We start from the raw sequence: 22,053 nt of genomic DNA on the forward strand, positions 1-22,053 counted from the left end.
AGCACTGATGAGAATTCAGATACATATACTAACAAAATCCCTCCACATAGCTATCAGAAAATATGTCAAAATTAACCAATTGATTTAATTAAAACTAAAGCTATAGTTGAAACAGGTTCAGAAGCAGGCTGAGGTATGGCTCAAGTGTGTAAGGTGAACGTGATAACCACTACACTACGGAAACTCACCTGGCTCAAGTGATATAGTATGTCTATCACTTACACATATGTCCAATATGCACCCGTCCTCAAAAAAAGATGCAAAAGCCATTGCTATTATATTCTGTAATATTTATATTTTATATTTTTGTAGTATTAAATAGCAATAATTACTTATATATTTTCATGTTTACCAGCTTTAGAACTCTAACATGTTATTTCTAAAATAAATTTAAAACTACTTAGCAAAATCAATTTCATGAGCAAGATTTTAAACAAAAAACATAAAACTCTAAAATAATATATAAAGTTCTTCACTGCTACTCTGTTTTTCTCAGTTTTCTCATTGGCATAATGAGGGAATGAGAAATGTAGAAGTTCCAGATTAATCATGGGAGAAAAAGTAAATTTAAAGCTGCTACTGATGAGTGACTTTCACTGTTTTCATAGGCAAATTTTATAATAAAGCCATAGTTAGGCATGGTGAGTGAGAATCACATACATAGTATTCCAACACACTAATCTGAAGATAAACAGATCCTAAGATTTCTCCAGTTCATCTCACAGGCCAGTGATTACTTTACATGGTGAATTTCTCTTGTGTCAGACTTTTGAAAGCCAATGCCCTTTCATTATCTTACTGTGAAGCATAATAAAACTATAAGCTGCTGGGTGCTAGTGGTTCATGCCTGTAACCCTAGCTACTCAGGAGGCTGAGATCTGAGGATCATGGTTCACAGGTAGCCCCAGCAGGAAAGTCCATGAGACTCTTATCTCCAATAAAACACTCAGAAAACCAGAAGTGGTGCTGTGGCTCAAGTGGTAGAGCACTAGCCTTGAGCTGAAGAGCTGAGAAACAGCTCCCAGGCGCAGGGTTCAAGCCCCACAACCAACAAAAAAAAAATTAAAAACTTATAAGCTTTCTAAAATGTCTTAGCATTAATACTTCTCCGTAATGACACTTACCTGCCATTGAGTAAAAAAGGTCTATTTCCTGTTTACCTGAAAGTGACTGCAAGTCAATTCTATCCATGATGCAAACTTGCTGTGTCTGTAGAGAACTGTGTCTGTAGACAGTATCTCTCAATATTTAGATCTCCACCCACCTCCAACCTCAGCAAAAGAGTGTGACCTCAGGGTCTATTTCTTGCTTGTCCTGGTGAAATTACAAATACTTCCTTCTTTCTTTTCTGTGCTTGAATGATTTTATGGTTCCTCTCACTAGTGGCAAATAAAATGAGTCAAACAAGCAAGGCTGCTGACTCCCCAGAAACCCTGAAGGAACACAGAACCTATTGTGGTTCCATAAGCCTGGAAAGATTATAGAGCTTGTGATAATCACTAACCAGCTAAAAGAGCACTCTACTGAAAAAGGAACATGACTGGGTAATAGGTTCATTTCCTAAGAACTGTGTGACTAACAAATGAGGACAGACCCACATGACAGACAGGCCAAGAAGGGCCCTTGAGGAAAAGTCTTTGCCTTTCATCCTAGGCTGATGATAGGCAATTTACCTAATTCCTGTACACACGTGTTTCCATGTCTACAGGGTAGATAAGAACTTGGTTTTATTAGAGGATGATTTGAGGATTGAGCGAAACACTTGAAAGCATTTTGTACATTATCATGTGCTATAGAATTAATGTTAGTTATTAGTAAATGTGATAAATCACTACTGAACATAGGGCTTGTAACTAACTCTATAGACACGGTAAAAATTCTTTTCTAAATATATGAAAGATGTGCATTTATTTCTGGATTTAAATACCTCTAAATCCAGGGAATGAGCAAGACAAAAATTTAACTGATGAATTTGAGGAACAATGTTTTCAGTGATCAACACTAAATAAGCCAACTTTTATAAATTATTCTTTTCAAATTGAATTCTGGAGTTCTGATGTGTTCTAAGGATGTCACAAGCTGTGGCAGAAGCAGGAGTGTAAAGCAGAGTAGTGAAACAGGCACAAAACCATCAACTCTATAGTACCATGTGAAAGAATGGAGCTGTATTAAAGTCAATGTGTAATTAAGTTAAAACATTAAAAAATAAGGTTTTTGTGTGTACTGTCCACAAAACCTGGGAAAAAATGAATTTAAATGAAAAGCTACATAATTTTGGAAGTTACAGAACTCATTTGTCACAATTAAAATTAGATCAAATTTATGAAACTTATTAAAACATTCATCTACTCAAAACATTCTTTTTCTCATCTACTCAACATCTTCATGGTAATAAGCTAATTTTGAGATCCAGGAAGCATTTTGGACCCAATCTCTCTGTCAAGATTAGTTCAACACCCTGGAGGGGAGCCTGGCAATGTGGTGACCTGTAATGCAAAAACTTTGCTATCTCTCAATGTGAGATGTTTCTGTTTTATAAATAAGACTGGAGCAGCAGTGCCAATGGAGTGAAAAGTGAGGCTGACAGAAAAATCAAGACCTTAGGTGCTCTAGTCAGGAAAGGTCTGGTTAGGGAGAAAATGGGGATGGGGGTGGGTCATGGGCAGAGATGCACGGCCATTAGGGTCAAAGGAGTAAGGGATTCATAACTGGAGTAAACAAAATACCCTAATAAATATTAAGTTTAGGACTTCATGACAATATGCTGGGGGGAAAAACTGCAAAAAGGAGAGTTGCATTTTATGAGTATCTGGGAATTTTATGACATTATTAAAGCTGTTTATTGTGCTGGAAAACCTCATCAGCTGGAAAGATTCATAGCATTCCCAAGGTGTAAATGTACATTTGGAGTTTTCCTACCCTAGCTTTTTCTGCATCTCTGCAGCCTGATCTGCAGTCAATTCACAACCAGCCCTTTGCCAATCCACTGATCATCTGAACTTTGTTCATGGAAGCACTCCATTTTCAATTAAACAGTGGCAAAGTAATTTTCTAGAAATCCTCTAGAGACTCTGAAAAAGCAAAAATCAACTTAAAAGGTTTGAGTACTCTTTCTATATAATGTTACTTAAGATAACTTGTCTTTCCTAGAAAAATAAATAGCAAGGATTGCTACTTAAAATTTCAAATTACTCTATAAATTTTTCAGATTATTTTACCTTAGGGGCAGCAGTTTCTTGTGCTTGAGAACTATTTTAACCTAAACAGTGGATGATAGTAAAACACAGGGATATATATGCAGATGAAATGCATGTTGCTTGAGGTTCTGTTTATACCCTGGCATAGATATATGAAAATGAGCTGCATGTTATTTGGGATTGTATATAAATACACAGTCAAAGATATATGTAAATGAATTCTATGTTTGGGATTTTGATATACTCAGTCAGATATATGCAAATGAGCTGCATGTTATTTAGAGTTGTGTATATACCCAGTCACAAATATACTGATTTGAATGAGACGTGTTCAAAAACAGGTTTCAGAAAATTCTTACTGAATTCAAATCATTCAGATAAATTTCTCTAAATGCCATCATATCTCCCAAGGTAATTTTGTGAAGTCAATAATGAATTAAATTGAAATAATTGCATTGCTCTGAGACCGAAGAGGATGATCTAGATCAACAAAATGTACATGGGTAATTAGCATGGTTTACAACCAAACACTAGTTTTTACAAGATGATTTGTGGTACACTGTGTCTCAGCAACAAAACAATGAACAGCTTCCATAAAATCATTTCCTGTGTATCATTCCTCCTAGTAATATTGGAAAACATTATAAGATTGTGCTATTGATAGCCATAACACATGGTGTAAATTTCTATGATGTATTTGTTCTCAGATCTGTGCGTACCTGAGATCCCAGAACCACAAAAGCCCAATCTAGTCTCCTGACACACAATTTTAATATTTCATTTAAAACAACTGACAACTTTGCTTGTCCATTCAGAGTTTATTTGATTTGGTAATAGCCAGTTAATACAACATTTCCAATATATATGCGATAGAAACTAATCATCCCATTTGTGAAGATAGATGTAAGGCATTTTTAACAAAATAAAAGAAATACTTTGGTATTTCTAGAATTCAGAAAACAGAAATTATTATTAAAAAGCACTAACAACGCATTTTTATATAGTCCATTTAACTGGCCACAGATTCCCCAAAACTAGGTATACAATCAAATATACCAGGAAACCATGACCATTAAAGCACTCCAGATAGCAGTGCTGCATTCTAACTACGAAGATTGCCCTCAATCATCAACATCCAATAGATGTTGGGACTTTGCAAATGCACACACCTACACACACACGCGCGTACACACACACACACACACACACACACACACACACACGACACATCATTGCTCTACTTCAACTCTAAGAAGCACTTTGGCTTGGTGAGAAAAGCAGTGGAAAAGTGTAGAATAAACAGGTAGTGATTTGCTTTTGTAGTGATAATGCTCTGGGAAAGCACAGGTTTTATTCCCTTGTCATCCCCCTTATTTACAGAATGAAAACCTGTCTTCCAGTGGGGTAACCACCATTAACAAAAGCACTAAACATCCATTTCCCTGTGAAGACATGTGTTCAGGACCAAAGAGCATCAACACACTGGAGACAAATACCTTGCTTTAATGTAAAACCAATTACAAAAAGAAACTGTATCTCCCGATCTGAGCCAGCACATGTTGTTTATGAAGCTTCTGTGATGCATTTGGGATGAGCTTTTCACCGTCAAAAAGCAGAAATAAAAACTGCTGCTCTTCAAAATAAAGATAAAGATACAAAGCTGAGATACAAACTTGGTACATCTTCCCAATAGCTGATCAGATCTTTTCCATTCATTGGTCCACAGATTCCTGAGTTATAGAGCATATAATTAAACATGATCAATTTCCACATTATTTTATAAAATACAACTTACTTTTTTAAAGAAAAAAACAACTATCACATTAGCCAAGCAAACAGTGCTAGAAAATGCTGGTTACAATCTACTGCCTAAAGTAATAGCTTTAACACTGATGAACTAAGAAAAGGTAGATCATTAAAGAAAATCAGTCATTAAAAAGTATTTCATAGCACCAAGTAATAATAATTGTAATAGATATATAACATTATATAATAATCTGTATGTAGAATATAATATGGGAACAAAATATATAATATATAACATATAATAATATGGGAATATTTATATATATATACACAGTGTGGGAATAAAATAACAGAACAACATAGGAATAAAAAGCTACATGAAAAATTACAAAAGAAAAACTAGCCAAGGTGATTAAAGAAAAAAAAACACACATATAGTACAATGGTGATACAAGCCTATAATCCCAGTACTCAGAAGGCCAGGGCAGAAAGATCTGAATTCAAGGATAGCCTTGTCTACATAGCAAGACCCCTCCCCTGCAAAATATGGACAAGCAAAATGGGTGGACAAGCAAAAAGGAAAGGAAGAGGAGGGGAGGGGATGAAGGGAAGGAAAGCCAAAGAAAAAAGATGAAGGTGAGCAGAAAAAACAGAGGGGGGGGAAGGAAAGGGGCAAAAGAGTGGGGAGAAAGAAGAAAGGAAAGTAAAAGCAAAGGACAATGGAGAGGAGGAGGAAAGGGAAAGAAGTCACTGGTTGATTTATATGGGTTGCTACCTATTCACTGGTGGAAAGGAATGCAATTGATTTTTGTATCACTATGTATTTTCTTCCATAATAGTATGAACAAGTATATTTAAAGCATGGAGCCAATGACTCTTTTGTGAAACTTTTCTTTTTAAGTAGTGATTCATAGGTAGCCAAGCCAGGTGTGGTAATGAACACTTATAATCTCAGCACTTGGAAAGCTGAGGCAAGAGGATTATAAAATCAAGGCTGGTGTGGGCTCTATACCAAGACTAGCTTGCTTGCTTGCTTGCCTTTTCTCTTTTTTTCCTTCTTTCTTTCCTTTAGGTGGTTATGCAAAGGAGTTGTCATTTAACAAAGCAGTTTATGAATACGATGTATCTTAAGCCATTGTATACTGGATCTTTGATATAATTCAGATCCTTCATTTGGACTACATTTGAAAGTAACTTACAGTTTTTCTGAGCCTGGGGGCTTTATTTTCTATACCATTGCTATCATCTGATTTCCTGTGAGGAAAACAAAAAGAAAATCACCATATGGCTACAATGCATAAATTAAGTCAGTATACCATCTGTACCACTGCTATTAGGATAAATGTCAAATTGCAACACAACCAGAGCTACTTCCTCCTAAGTCAAAATGTTGATTTCATTTTACTTTTTTGGATTGTTTGGAGGACTGTTGCCACAGCTAACAATGACAAAGACTTGTTGGTCTTGTACCAAGGAAGAGAGCTGTTTCTCCCTGAGCAGGAGTAGGGGACTGGGCATAAGATAGTAACTCTGCCTTGTTTCAAAACATACAAGAGAACAGCCAATCAGGAACTCAGCCAGATTCCGAAAGACAAGTGTCATACAGTGGTAGTGATCATTTGAAGTTAATGGTAAAATATGTTTCTTTCCCCAGTGTGCATGAGAACAAGCTTCCAAATGATAGAACTGATAAGACTAGGTAATGATTCTACATAATCAATGTCTTTGAATATCTTAGCAGCAGGATGCACTCATAAAGCTACCAGTAGCAGATAATAAATCTAACCAAGCAACCAATAATGTCAGAATTGGAGTGTGTGGATTAAACATCCACTGAATTACTTGAAGGTGTTGGTTTGCTTTGTTATGCTGCATTTTACTGTTTTTACTGTTTTTTTAAACTAAGAAATCCCTCTGGACCATGAGTATCTACTGACAAACATTATATGCAAAAAAGAGTGTATGTGCGACATGCAAAAATGTTTGCCAAAAAATAATGATAATTTCTCAAAGGATTACTGCAGAGGGCTGCTACAATGAACTTATTACTCTCTACTAAGTGAAAGACACTGAAAGAACGTGAAAGGAGGCACTTCCAAGTGGTTCCTGTGGTGTGATAGAACATGATGAAGAACATGATGAAGAACATGATGTAGATTATGTTCTGTATATATTAGGAATCAATGTAGAACGAAAAAAGTAAAGTTCATTCTTTGTAACAGAGATTGAGCCATTTTGACACTAGGCCTAGAAAAGAAAAAAAAAACAACAGTGAACAGGGCAGGTGCATAAATGAAATTTAAATTATATGAAGCTCAGGGCCCATTTTACAGTCCTGGCAGCTTCCTTTCAGAGTGTGCCATGACTCGAGGAGGTCAGAGACGTGGGAGGTGCTGGGGAGCAGAACCAGGGCAAGTACATGAATGGCTACCGCACTTCCCATGGTGAAGAATAAGAATGAAACCCAGTCTGTGCCAATCAGAAAACAAAAAGATTCCAAGTTCAGGTCAAATATCCAATTTTTCCAGAAAGAGTTCAGATCGTCCACACGCTCTTCCACCCACAAGAGTCTCCAACAACATGTTTTCACTGATCTGGTTTTATGAAAACCCTGAACTAATTATTTTGTTCCTTGAACCTGAAAGCACATATCTTATAAATTGAGTCAAAGCACCCATTTGAACCATGCCTCTGACTATCTGAAGGACAGCTACTTGGCTCAATCTGGTTACTAAACACAGCTATGGATTCATAACCATAAGGTGCTGGGGTGAGTTTCCTGGGATGTCCAGGACTGTGTTATGCTAGAGATATTTGGCCAGTCCACACTTCCCAGGTTCCCCTCTGCTGCCTTAGCTCACAGCCACAGGCTGCTACACAGACATTTAATTGCCTTCTGAGTTGCCTCTGTTTTCCAGCTTGGAGAAAGAGACATTCCCAACATATCCCAAAACAAACTGCTTCCTGGGGATTCTCCTCCCAGCCTTATTATTCCCACATCTGCAGCGTGTGTGAGAACGCCAGCCAGTTGTTCAGAACCATTGGTGGATGTTTACAAGAAATAGATGCCCAGGTCCCACCTCAGAGCATATAACCTGGGGGACCCAGCCAGGTCTGAGTCACTGTCATTTCAAGTGCCTCTTTAGTGATTACAGCCAAGTTGAGAATCAATAAATAATTCCTCCTTATACAGGCTGAATGTTTTCTTTGTATCTAAGTCTGTACTGAGCATGCATACATACATATATATATGGATATCTATGACATATATAATATTAGTATATAATAACACAGCAGATGGATATCACAAGTATTACCATGAAACCATTTGCAGAAGAGAAAACTGAGGCAAAAGAAGAAGAACAGTGGTAATAAGAGGGCCAGCACAGGCGGGTGTGTGTTCCCAAAGGTCGAGGCCACACAGCAAGGCAGGTATACAGTATACTATACATTACTGTGCTTTTACTTTAAGTATAAACATCACATTTCCCTATTCATTTGTGGTTTTCTCAAAAGAAAATTAGTCTGTAAAAGGAAATAATACTTACAGCTGTTCAATCTGTTCAAATTCTTTCCCATCATCTGTATAACAAAAGATGTAGACAATTAAGAATGGCTGATTCTTGTTTATAGGACATACACATTCAATTTTTGAATCTGGCTCCTAAGTGACAAAATACACTTCCTATTGGAAGGGAAAAGAAGACAGGTAACCAGAGATACTTCAACTCCTTCATAGCAGTGAGACTTTACCTGCGTTCCCGTTGACTTAGCACCTAGGACTTTAAAAATATAATTGAATGAATAATCTGCCATTTAAGGCGCTACAAATTTACAAATCCACACTGTTTGAGGTGGGTTAGGCTGTAGTCTTAGTTAGCTACTTGGGAAATGGAAATCGCTTGAGGCCAGCCTGGGCAAAAAAAGTTCATGAGATTCTAATCTCAGCAATCAAGGCAAGCATGATGGGGCAAGTCTGTAATTCAAGGCCAGCCTACACATAACCTAAAGCTACACTCCTAGAGGTATGGCGTAAGTAGTAGAGCACTTACTAGAGGTCCTGAATTTAAACTCTAATACCAATACCCCTTAGAGGGAGGTGGGGGGGGGGAGGAGGGACACAGAATTATCTAAATGAAATTGACTCTGTATCTTATAAATAGTAATCAATCACAGATTTTAACTAATACCCCAGGTATTAACACACATATCCCCTAGTTGGTGCCAATGGCATCAAAAGAAAACCAAGTAAATTTTAGTGCTATTTTTTTCAGAAGTGGAAATAATAAAACCATCAATACAGGCTCATAGCTTATAACCATCACTGTGATTGATTCAAATACTAAGAAAATAAAAAGGATTTTCCCAAAAACTCTACTGGCACTACATCAGATTAAGTCATAACATATTATCTAGGCAACATTGTCTAGGAAAAGGCAATCCTACCTGGGCCCTGCTTCTTTTTCTTTGTGTATACTTCACAAAGAAGGATGATGGCCACTAAAACGAACACTTCAGCAACGATGGCAATAAATGGTTTGAGTGGAACCAGGAAGCTCAGCACGACCAGCTCTACGTGGTCTTCACTCTCACCCAGCTGGAATACTGCATGGCAGGAATAGAGGCCCTTGTCATCCTCTAGAAGCTGCTTTATCCTCAGCTTCGTTTCGTTGGCGTACGTTCCATTGATGACGTATTTATCATCCAGGTGTGTATCAATAGGAACCTAACACAAGGAGACAGTACAATGTTTATATTCTATTTCAAAAAAAAACAACTAGTTTCTCATGTGATCTAATTTTAAGCAAAGTTCTAAGGAAATTCCACAAAAGAAAAAACAACCCTACTTAATGGAAAAGCACATTGAGTTGTAGGAGAAGTTATACATAAGAAACCTTAATCTTGCTCTCTCTGCTCTTTTCTAGATCTTTCTCAGCTCTTTCATTCTCTTCTCTTTCCCAGCTCCCTTCTCTTTTCTAGCTCTCTCTCTGTTCTTTTCTAGCTCTTTCTCAGCTCTTTCCTTCTCTTTCCCGGCTCTCTTCTCTTTCCTAGCTCATTCTTTCCCAGCTCTCTCTCTTTTCCAGCTCTCTTTCCCAGGCCTTTCCCCACCGTGTGGAGGGCCAAGATGGCCTGATGCCAGCCAGAATGATGAACAAACCTACTCCTCACCTGGAAAAAAAAAAAAGAAACCTTAATCTTATCAAGAGAGCAACAAAGGAAAAAGCACACTGGGCTGTCAGTCTTTAAGCATGAATGTTTGAAACTATAAGTGTACATGCAGGTCATCACAGAGAGAAAAAGTAGATGAGAATTCAAGACTGAAAAACATCCCAGCCATGGGGGACCAACATTTCTACACCTGAGCAGCTCTACACAAGCCGCTCACCCAGGGGAAAGGCACTGCTCTTTCCTCTTCATTCCTTCCAAGAAACGTGGCTAGAATTTCTCATGCTAGACATGAAGCTGTAACCTTTTCATGTACTGATTCTGCCCCTTCCAATTTTGTCTGTCTGTCTGTCTGTCTGTGTGTCTGTATGTCTGTCTGTGTCTCGTCTGTCTGTCTGTCTGTCTGTCTGTCTGTCTGTCTGTCTGTCTCTCTCTCTCTCTCTCTCTCTCTCTCTCTCTCTCTCTCTCTCTCTCTCTCTCTCTCTCTCTCTCTCTCTCTCTCGCACACAGGTTGGTTCATTGGCTGTCAAGCTGGCTTCTTAAAATTTACTGGGTTTCTTCACCAGGCTAACAAGATCTACACTAAGCTATCTGGATGCCATGCTACTTACTCTATTTAAATTAAATTTTATTCTCAGGCCATCTGATGCCTTTTTTGCTCTCTCAACTCAACTGTGTAGTTCAATAAATACTCATTGGTATACATATATTCTTAGAGGTGATCAAGAATTCTGTGAGTTTATTATTGCCGGATGCATACGTGCAGCACTGCCTGGGAAGCTTGTGACAAAGGAGTGCCCCTTCTCTCACAGCAGATAAATCATACTACTACGTCTTGAGTAAGGACTCAGCTGTGTGGGGTGCAACTGCGTGGTTACTACTGCATCTTAAGGACTCAGCTGTGTGGGATGCAACTGCGTGGTTACATTTTGCAAAATACGACTTAAAGTTCAAACCTGTACCCTCTTCTTCCCTGTACATCTTCCCAACTTAATATAACCAGAGTAGATGGCTAAATTTAAAAGACCGTAATGATTTGTGTAGCAAACACAAAAAGCACAGGCATAGGTAAAGTGACATATTCTAAAACTTGACTATAATTGATTTAAGCTGCTGATTGTCTGGTATCACATATGATTGAATAACTTAGGGATGTATATTTAAAAATTACATACTCCTTTTGTAATTATTAGTAAGGCACAATGAATAATGATTTATGTCTACACCTATATGACAGGCAGCTATTTCCTTGTGAAAGTAAATCTACATTACCAGAAAATCATCCTCTATATCTTTCCTCTGCCAACCTTGAACCATCTAGGATGGCATGAATTTCATGCTGAAATGATTTAAAATGTCATCGTTTAGGATCTGTTCTGTTTCATACATTCCTTCTAGAATTACAGCTTGCCCTTAGTGGGACGTCAATCTCAATGTTTCTTAGCATCAGAGCAAGAGAAAGTTGTCCCATAAAGAACAATGCTCTAAATTGTCCAGCCTGGAGGCTATTGTGGAGAAGAGAGAAAGTCAAACATGATTTACTGAATTTTCTTTATTTTCTTCACATGGGCTCTTTGGGATGCCATTTCTCTTAGATAAATAAGAAACAAAGTATAATATTTGGGTTCCTTCTAACATTTGGAAAGCCATAAAAAGTCAATGACATGGAAGACATTGTCTAGAGGAAATGTATTCACTAGGCACTTACTGAACAAACATTAGACCTAGGACAAGTGACTAAATTTTTATTATGTTTTCCAAATGATGCATTATATTATTATATCCTGTCACAGATCTCAGGAGGAAGAAGCAGGAAGAAAGCCAGGCTTTCTTTAGTTTGATTGTTTCCCTCATTACTTTCATGAATGGACTAGAAAGAAAACCTTTTAATGGTGATATTCTTTCCAAACTAGTCAACTAAAAATCAACTCTAGCTTTCTTGGAAAGAATTTAAATAAAGTATTTAGCCCTTACCCCCCCCCAAATGAAACATTAGAAGTTTTTTGAGATGTAAAACATCATTTGTCACTATGTTTTTCTTTATGACACATTAACTATCAAAATAACAGAAGTATAAGTCATCCTAAAATTTCTGAATGTGTCATAATCTTGTTATTTTGTTTTCCCTAAACCCTAGAAATACCACCTTACCTGTGCACTCTCGTTCATTCTGTACCAGGTCCAATTTAAAGGATGACAGCCCTCACATTTACACATCAAGATAGTGGAATCTCCAACGTAAGTGATCAGTGGCTTGTTTTTTCCATGAAGTTGAGGGACTAGAAAAATTTAGAGAAACGTATTATCAAAACAGAAAAATGAAAGTACTACCCTTGAAGACATCTTCTCTTTCATTCCTTTGTTACATATGGATTTCCTTAGGTCATTTTAGTTATATAAAAAAGAAAGCCACTAGAGGAGAGAGTAATCAGAGCCATAGTGAACAGTATAGCAAGCTCCAATATAACTGTCTCTGGTAGCAGAACTAACTGGAAGGAAAGTCTTTTATGCTTCAGCTGAAAGCATCTTCAAGTATTACAATAAGCATATTTTGGATAACAACTTCTGTGTTTAACAATCCATTTTTCTTACCTACTAATATTACTGCAAAGCAATTTTTAAAATTTTACCCTTGAGATAAATTTTAAATTAAATTAAATTAGAATACACTTTTAAGATAAGAGTTACAGGTGAGAAAGTCTTTAGTTGATGTAAGTATTACAAGGGTAGAGAACAAAAGAAAATTAAGAGGAAAAACAAAAGAAGTGTAAGCAAGAAAATAAAATTTAAAAACATCTCTTTGTAGTCTTGTAAAAATGCAGAATAAATTTTGAAAAACTTCTTCATAAAAGAATGTCAAAGCAATTGAACTCTGAATTGAATTTAGAATTTGAACTGAATTTAGAAACATTAAGTTTTACAGGTGAACAATATGGTAAAGAAATTAAAGCACAGTAACATATACAATAGAATAAAAAAATGAGAGAATTGTTTGGGGAAGGAAGTAGAAAGAGACTGTGATAGAGGGGTCACTATTGATTGGAATGCACTGTAAGCATGTGTGGAAATTAACAGTGAACTCTCCTGCTTTGTACTAATGTAAAATAATAATAATAAACACAGCAACAACAATATAAAAGTTCCATAAATGGTCTACTTTCAGTTAATCTCAAGAGATATATTATCAAAATGGATACTTAAGGTGAAGACATGGGCTGATCAAGAATACTGGGGCTAGGAAGTTGGTTTAGTGGTAGAGTGCTTGACTTGCATGCATGAGGCCCTGGGTTTAATTCCTCAACACCACATCAGCAGAAAAAGCTGGAAGCGGTGATGTGGCTCAAGTGGTAGAGCACTACCCTTCAGCTGAAGAGCCGAGGGACAGTGCCCAGGCCCAGAGTTCAGTCCCCATGACCAACAACAAAAATACTTCGTTGCTCTTTTTTTTTGCTTTTATTAATTTTAACATGTTTTTGCCTTTATGGGTACTTTTTCACTTTCTGTTTGTTTAGTTTACCAACTACAGGAAGAATGGATAAAATTACAAATATAAAAATTTTACTACTGGCCGGGCACTGGTGGCTCACGCCTGTAATCCTAGCTACTCAGGAGGCTGAGATCTGAGGATCACGGTTCAAAGCCAGCCCGGGCAGGAGAGACCTTGAGACTCTTATCTCCAATAAACCACCAGAAAATCGGAAGTGGCGCTGTAGCTCAAGTGGTAGAGCTCTCGCCTTGAGCTGAAGAGCTGAGGGACAGCGCCCAGGCCCAGAGTTCAAGCCCCCACAGCCGACCAAAAAAAAAAAAAATTTACTACTGTAAAATTTACAGTAAAATACTGAAAAGTTTATGTTTTTCAAATGCTTTTATACAAGTTACTCTGCTTTTGATCTTCTTACACTTGAGAGGGACAGGGTAGGGAATAGAAAGACCAGTTTTAATTAATGAAATTAGGTGTTTAGATTAGCTGTATTTCCCAAGTGCTCCTGAATTTCTACTAGTCAAGATAATCTGGCATTTTCTAAATATATGAACTATGAAGACTTAAAAAAAGGAAAATCATTGATATTAACCATGAAAGAAATTATAACTTATATAGTCACCAGACAAAAGTTCAGAACAGGGTCTTATGGGTTTTTGTCCCCAGGAGACTAACATTACAATGCTGAAGCATTCTTCTATCATTCTTTAGTGTTTAACAGAGATGAGTCCACTGGCTGCCAGTCACACATACCTCCCTCTGCATCATGATCACTCACCAGCAGGGCTGAATGAGGCACTGGCCATAGTGATGTTCATGAGAGGATGTTTCAATCATCAAGAGACTCATAATAGAACAATCTGTAAGTCAGTAAGTAGTTCCTATACTCTAGAACTAAGAGAATGCATTTGGATTAACTTCAACAGTCTACAATTTTACAATTACCCAAGATGTGGACTACCGATCTGAATTTGTAGTGACCCTAAATAAGGCTCTGCAAACACCTCCAGAGGAGCTCTTGGGATACCTCTGCAGACATGACAGGAAAGTTGAATGTGTGAGTAGGTTAAGGTGCTGCTGAGGACTGTCATCCCAGGCAGAAGAAACTAGTGGACTGAGCTGGCTGGGCAGGTCTCCTCAGCACTCCTGGGGAGATGCTAACTCACATTTTCTACTGGCCACCTTGAAGCTGATGAACCCTGAACCTGGGGTTAATTTCAAAGGTCAGTGATTTGTATAGGAAGCAGATAGATTGATATAATTGTGCCAAAAGATAAGCCTTAATGGTCACTAGCTTTGAAAACATGGGCTAAGCCCTAACTAACCTTCTACAGTTCAGTTGTAAAAGATAAAATAGTAACTCATGTGGTGCATGGTAATTAAATTTTGCTAGGATTATATACCAATGCAACTCTCTCTATTTGTTCTCTCTCTTCCCACTATTTACCAATAAACAAATAACATTAAATAAATAAAAATAAAAGAGGAGGTGTGTCACATGTATGTTCTGTCCTCTTATATCAAGCTACTCTTTGCTACCCTTCTTTGGTTCCATTTCCTCAGTTTGCAGCTATCCCTTCTCAGCTCATTTATAAACCCTGAAATGGAGAAAAAGAACCAGTGTAAGAAAATGGAAAACAACTCTTGAATCCAAGAAACTAAGTCATCCATCTGTCGTGATATGAACGTAACAAGTATATTTTAAGTTCTTGAGAAGAAAATGACTAAGTATCAAAATGTTAAATGCTCAATCAAGCTGAGTCACAGAACATTTTATTATTCTGGTTTTTTTTTCCCTAATGGCAGGACAATTTCTTCACTAGATACTGAAGGTCGTGGCTTTTGAAGACCAAGCAACTGTCTGTGAACTATACTTCCTCCTTTATAAATTCCCTAATTCAACACTCCTGCTTCTAACCTAGCCTGACAGAGGAAGGCTGCCCTGAACTGGTCATCTAGGGCCCTATTGTTTTAGAACTAGGAATTTGGAGGCATAAATAATTCAGCTCATACTCATTGGTTTCTCTTTCTGGTTCGGGTGAATAAATATTCTTTCTCTAGAAAGTAGGCACCAAATTGGGTTTGGGTAGTGAAGAAATATGCTAGTCTATTTGGGTTTATGGTTATGATCTGGTGAGGGGTTAACTCTTTCATACAATTTAAAGTAAAATTTGAAAAGGATAAAATAAAGTAAGTGATATACATAGCTGCAGGAAAGCTGCTAGCTGCTCATGCAGTGAAACGTTCCTGGACTTCTTTGGCAAAACTTGTGTTCCTAGCAAGCCCATAATCGTGTTTGTTTTTTTTTTTTCCTTTGCTGTGTATTTCTTTTTCTAAGATTTTTGTTTGTGAAACAATGGTAAGCTAAATTATTATCATAGCAGAGCACTATCACTCTATCAGATCAGTACCATATCTTAACTATAATTCTTTTGAAAATATCCAAAACCTAGAGAGTTTTTCTGTTACTTAAGAGAAATATGAGAACACAGAAGCACTTGAGAGTTAAAGCTCCACTTTAGAGAAAGAATGAGATCAGCCCTACTTTCAAAGAAAGTTTAACCAGACAGGAGCAGGTGAGCAGGGATTAAAATTGAACTAACCTAGGGATTTTCAGAAGTCACTAGTTTCCTCCCCACCAGCAAAAGAGCAAAGGCCACACCTGTAAGCCTCCTAGGATTAGGAACAAAACATATCCACAACACTGTGGAACAATGGCTTGGGCTCATCCTTAACACAAACACTGCTCTCAAAGGAAGAGTCTGAGACTGGCGGTGTTGGACCCTAGTGAAGGTCACCAATTCAGCTTGCTTTCTCAGTTGTTTAGCCTCTAGATATTCTAGTGCTCAATGCAAGCAAGCTTCTTTCCGGAGATTACATCATGCTTTTTTCACGCAAACAGGAACATTTGTGTTGAAATATGACCAAAATATTGATATTTGTCCACAGGATAAGAACCAAAAATGAAAAATACTGTGTTTCAGTAAGCTTCTGAGACAAATGCCTGAGACACAGAGCCAGTACCTACACAGGGCTTTCACAAAAATCCTGGGTATTCAATGATACCGGTGAGGGACACAAGATTTCACAATGAAACCATCCCGAAGAGTCCTAAGATCAGGCTGTACACTGCAGATAAATGACAATGCCTTAGTGATGACATGGAGATGACATGGAAATTCTGTTTTCTGTTCATCTTTTCTCTTTCCTGGATTACTTCCTATCCTTTAACCACTCGTCTGTTCTGTTGTGTATACTATGCACTATCTTCATAAAACACGAATTTGTTTAAACTGTTCTGGAAGTCACAGTTAGTTTGGGAGCACTGCCTATATTTGTGTATATTTACTCATCTAAGGACATTATGACAGTAGTCACACTACACCATTGATCTCTAGAAAGTTTTAATAAAGAAGGTCACAGGAGAATCTTGGGGCAAGAATAAGTTTCAGGATTCTGGTTAAGATTCAGGCTGATTCACTCTGCTGATGCAGGCTGGCAAGAAGGGTTTAGACCTGAAGCAACAGCTCTCTAGAATTGTAAGACTAGAGATAGGTATTTGCATATTCATGAAATAAGCCAGTCGGCCTAAACCTTATGTTTGGCGAAAGACATTTAGATATCAGCACATCAGGAAAAGATGTTTCCATATGGCCAATGACATCTTATCTGGACTTTAACCCCAGGATTTAAGGCTACTGTTCCATACTTGTCCTTCTTGGATAATTTCTGAGGAGGGCAGATGGCTGAGATATAACAAATCTCATAGCATTTAGTCTAATCAAGATCTTACCATGAATTCTAACTATTTTTGTTTTTTATACCAATTAAAATTTTGCAGTTTCTACAAAAATTTTTAACACTGATGAACAGCATGAAAGTTTTCAGCAATTCAGAATATTCAACACATGAAACATTCATCTCTCATCTTTCTTGGATGAAATCACATCAAGATTTTGTTTCAATCAACACATTAGCAGCTACAAGTTTCCAGCAAGCACTTTATTTTTTTTGGGGGGGTGAGGGTGGGAGGTAGGCAACACTAGAGCTTGAAATCAGGGCAACACACTGGCTGAGCTCATACTCTACCACTTGAGCCATGCCTTCAGACTTGTTTCTTTATTGGTAATTGTAGAGGGGGATAGGGGTCTAGCAAACTTTCAGCCAAGTCTAGGTTTGCACAGCAATCCTCCAGATCCTAGCCCCTTAAGTTTCAGGATTACATGGCCAGAGTGTATTACTGCTATCTCTCCTCTCCTGGCATCAACAGGCAATCACACAAAGGCAACAGGATTGTTTGCTTTTGTTTTACATAGTACTAATCAATAATGCTGACGCCCTTTTGCATGCTTCTAGTAACAAATCAACAGCTCTCATGAAGAAAGAAGCAGGGACTCTGAGAACCCAGTGTCTCAAGGCTCAAATTCATGAGCTATCCATAATTGACTCTAACAATCTATGGCTAAATAAAATTGGGGAGGGGTCTTAATTAAAAACAAAGAATGAAATATGCCTTCCACCCATATTCAACTGTAGCATCACTTAGAAATTATCCCTGCTAGGAAAAACCACAAAGCAAATCATGTGCAGAATGAATGCAATAGGAGATTTATATTTTTAAAATGACTATTTTATTAGGTCCTTCCAAACCTAATAAAATAGTAACTTATAATATGAATTGTTATTAAGGTGCCTTTAAATCAATGAAATTATTTCTCTAAGCAATATCCAATTTAGATGATTTATACAAAAATACTTTTTTTAATTTTTTAAGGAAGATCTCAAAGGACTCAATTTACAAATTTTATAAATATCTTCAGGATGCAATATATAAAAGCTAGATCAGGGTAAAGTGGTAAATGATTTGAACTAAACTGCTTCCTACAAATTAAAGAAAGTAAATATTTAGTGAGTTATTTTCCTGCATTCCTCAAAGATCTGATTTAAAACCTCGACTTTGTGCTTATGTTCCTGATAACACCTAAGACCAGCTTACGTTATCTCACCGCAGTTCAGGAATTTTATGACCTTCCTGAATAATACCTGGCATGAAGCTGACAGACACAGTATCAAGGAAAATGTTTCTCATATACTTCACATTAAAAGGAAGATTTTAAGTAATTTAAGCAGTGTATGTAATTGTAAGTAATGTATGATAGCTACTAAAAATATGCACCAACACTTAAACTTTGACCAGAATAACTAGTACATAGTTCTAGAGAACAATGGAATCTAGAAGAGAGAAAAGGATGAATAAAGAAGAAAAAAGAATTGACTCTTAAAATCTATGGCTAAATGAAATTCGGGAGTCTTAATTAAAAACAGAGGATGAACTATGCTTTTTCCCCATATCCAACTGTAGCACCACTTAGAAATATGTTTATGTTTATTGGATTTTTGTGTGAATTTGTTCCATGTTCTTTCTGTTATTAGAAAAAGACAGAGGAAAAAAGGGAAGGGAGGTAGGGAATGAGGAGAAGGAAAGAGAAAGGTACAAGAGGAAAGAAAGACAGCAGGGTAAGAAAAGAAGAGAAATAAAGGAATGAGGTTATATAACTGTAACATTTCTATACAGCACCTTCAACAAAAATAATTTTTTTAAAAAAAGAAAAAAATCAGTCTTTACATACTGAAACTGGATAAAAGAAAAAAAGGAGAGGAATAAGGAAAGGAAAGGAAAGAGATGGGAAATAAATGCGGTATCTCTTCCTGCACTACAGAGTTAAGATTAGGAAAAGCAGAAGAGATGATTTCCAGGTGTTATCTTTGAAGTCCATGCAGTAGGTAAAGGCTTAGAAATTGAGACAATCATACCAATAAGCCTGACTCTGTGTAGACTTAGGCTAATCTCTCTCTCTTTGTTTTTAATGAAAATAAAAATGTATAACAAAATTTAAAGAAAGCGAAATACAAAATCTTAAAGAATAAGCACACATATAAAACATTTTTTGAATAGTGGGTAAAATGTGATTTGAAGGGACAATTTTCTTAAAAACTAATTTATTAATTAAGCTACAAAAACCTGATAATTAGAAAACAATAGTATTGGCACCCCAAGATAGAGACACAAGAAATATTTGTCTTTGTCACTGTTGTTTTTAATGTACTATGTGATCTTTTTGTTTCTGTTGTATGTTCTTGCCCCTATGGTATAACCCCTGTTGTCACTCTATTTGATTCAGATACCTTGTATCTTATATATACATTTCTATTTGGGGGAAGGGAAGGGAAATAAAAAACACTGAAACAAGGATACAGGTTGACCCATTGTAACAATGAGACATATAAGACACTATGTTGAAAATGAACTTTTACAACTTGGGCAGGTAGGGAGGGAGGAGTTGGAGAGGTGGGGAGGGAAAGTAGGGGAAAAACAAAGGAGAGGGTAACAATGCTCTTATAGGAAATATACTCATTACCTTACTCATGTAGCTAAAACCCCTCTGTACAATATCTTTACAATAAAAAGTATTTTTTAAAAAATAGTATTTGGCAGGAGAGAGAAAACTGGAAAGGGTGCCATTATCCAAAATGCATTATACTCATAATTTGGCAAGTCAGATTGAAACCCCTTTCTACAACTGTTAAAAGATGGCAATAATAAAAATAACTGATTTCAAAAAATAAACTAAAAAGTAAAGAAAAATGCTATTTGTAGATTTAGTAGAGCCAAAGCATGCAGACTTTTTAAAGTCTGCAGTGTTATGCTGCACCTGGGCCTCTGCTTACCCACCTTTCCCTTGCTGACTCAGCCAATCAGTGGACTGCAGGCTTGCAAATCCCACTCACAGGAAGTGACCTTCTGAAGGGCACCGTCATATTTTCTATGTTTAGATAAACAAATACCATTGTGTCACAAATGCCTGCAGTACAGCAGTATCCAGAACATCGATGTACACTTGATGGTTCTCTCATGACAATGAAATCACCCAGTGACAAACTCCTCAGATCAAATCTCTGATACCAACAGCCAGGCTGTATTCTTAGGAATGGCTAAGATTTTTTTTTTGTTTTTTTTTTAAGTTTTTTTTTTTTAATGATGACATCTGACAATACAAAATATAGACAACCTTAGCACATCTCTCTATTAATTTAAAATTTTATGGGTCTTTAAAATCTCAAGTCCTAGAGCTACAAACACAAAATACCAAGCCTTAAATTAGTAGTCGAAGAACACACTAACTCGGAAATCTAGAACATGTTTTAAAAGCTCTAAACTTAGAGGGCTAAACTTGTAAATAAAATAAGACGTTGATGGGAGCCTGGAAGCAGGAAGGGTGGCTGCAAAACCACTTTCCAGTTCACCTCTTGTAATTCTTGGGAAAGCACATATCACTTCAGTTGCATTATGCATACTGAGGTGATCATAATTCAAAACTTGAAGGGTTTAGAGATCTAGGAACATAATGATGAAGTTATTATTATTCCTTGTTATTAATACTGACCTTTGATTTTAAATGTCCCTCTTTGTTTTTTTTCCTCTCCAAAGAAGCAAGAATAATCTCCCATTTGCTTGCTGTTAATGATGGTGAACCTAAAGACAGTTCAACTTATTAATACATTTTGTTTTCACAAATACTTCTGAATGAAAATGAAGATGAAGCCACTAATCAAAGCTTAGAAACAATTCTGTCAACAGGCAAATTAAAATCAGTATAACATTCAAGTGTTTTTAAGAAAAAGAATGCTCAAGCTGTAAAAATTGAGGCTAGCAAGTGAAGCTCTTGTTCACTTACGTGTATTGGGTATACACGGTGTTTCCTGTCGTGTTGATTACAAAATTGTTCGGAAGTAGCTCATCACCTTGCTTCCAAGTCACGTTCACTGCATTCACATCCCCAGATGTGGTGAGCTGGCATGCGAGTTCCACTTTAGAAGCCTTTTCCAAAGTGATATTTTTTTCTACTGGAGTACTCACATGTTCTATTATTCCCAAAAGGAAAAAATAGATGTGAAAGTTACAGTTATGGGTATTTTCAATCCATAAAACCTATTAAAGTTTTCCACAATATTCTAACAGGTAGTGTATAACCCATGTATATGTTTGAGGAATAATTCCTGTCAACATAGACCTGGTTACTATTCATTCTCCTTTCTAGGCACAACTGAAGAAAAGCTCTGACATAATGTTAATATCACAAATAATATAATATAGCATAATAATAATATAGCATTTATATCAAATAGTAATATAGCATTAATATCACAAATAATCACAATCTGAAACTGTGATGTTTATCTCCTTACAATCCTATTAATTGAACAGGAGACTGAGGTAAGAGTAATATAATTGTCTTCATATGCTCTGACAGGGTAGGAAGAGAAACAACTGTAAAAGCAACACACACTTGTTAGTGGATCGTGGAATGACTGTTTTAATTCTGCTCAGTAAGTTGGTTTTTGAACAAATGTTTTGTGCATACTATGGATTGAATTGATACTGTTATTTACACTTTTCTTAAG

At 36.8% G+C, this 22,053-nt stretch overlaps 1 protein-coding gene across 1 annotated transcript in view; it reads right to left on the reverse strand.

Annotated features, from left to right (window-relative positions):
• Positions 1-4,679: 4,679 nt before the first annotated feature.
• Positions 4,680-22,053, reverse strand: part of Emb (embigin) — a 47,558-nt gene continuing 30,184 nt past the window's right edge. The window contains exons 3-9 of the mRNA XM_070040955.1: positions 21,327-21,513; positions 21,036-21,124; positions 12,261-12,388; positions 9,390-9,669; positions 8,492-8,525; positions 6,143-6,197; positions 4,680-4,927 (exon numbers count right to left, since the gene is read on the reverse strand). Of these exons, the coding sequence (XP_069897056.1) occupies positions 4,910-4,927; positions 6,143-6,197; positions 8,492-8,525; positions 9,390-9,669; positions 12,261-12,388; positions 21,036-21,124; positions 21,327-21,513 (791 nt within the window). The 3' untranslated portion in view covers positions 4,680-4,909. The remainder of the gene's footprint in view (positions 4,928-6,142; positions 6,198-8,491; positions 8,526-9,389; positions 9,670-12,260; positions 12,389-21,035; positions 21,125-21,326; positions 21,514-22,053) is intronic.

This window comes from Dipodomys merriami, unplaced genomic scaffold (genome assembly GCF_024711535.1).
Source record: "Dipodomys merriami isolate MVZ:Mamm:240054 unplaced genomic scaffold, mDipMer1.0.p SCAF_30, whole genome shotgun sequence".
NCBI lineage: Eukaryota > Metazoa > Chordata > Mammalia > Rodentia > Heteromyidae > Dipodomys > Dipodomys merriami.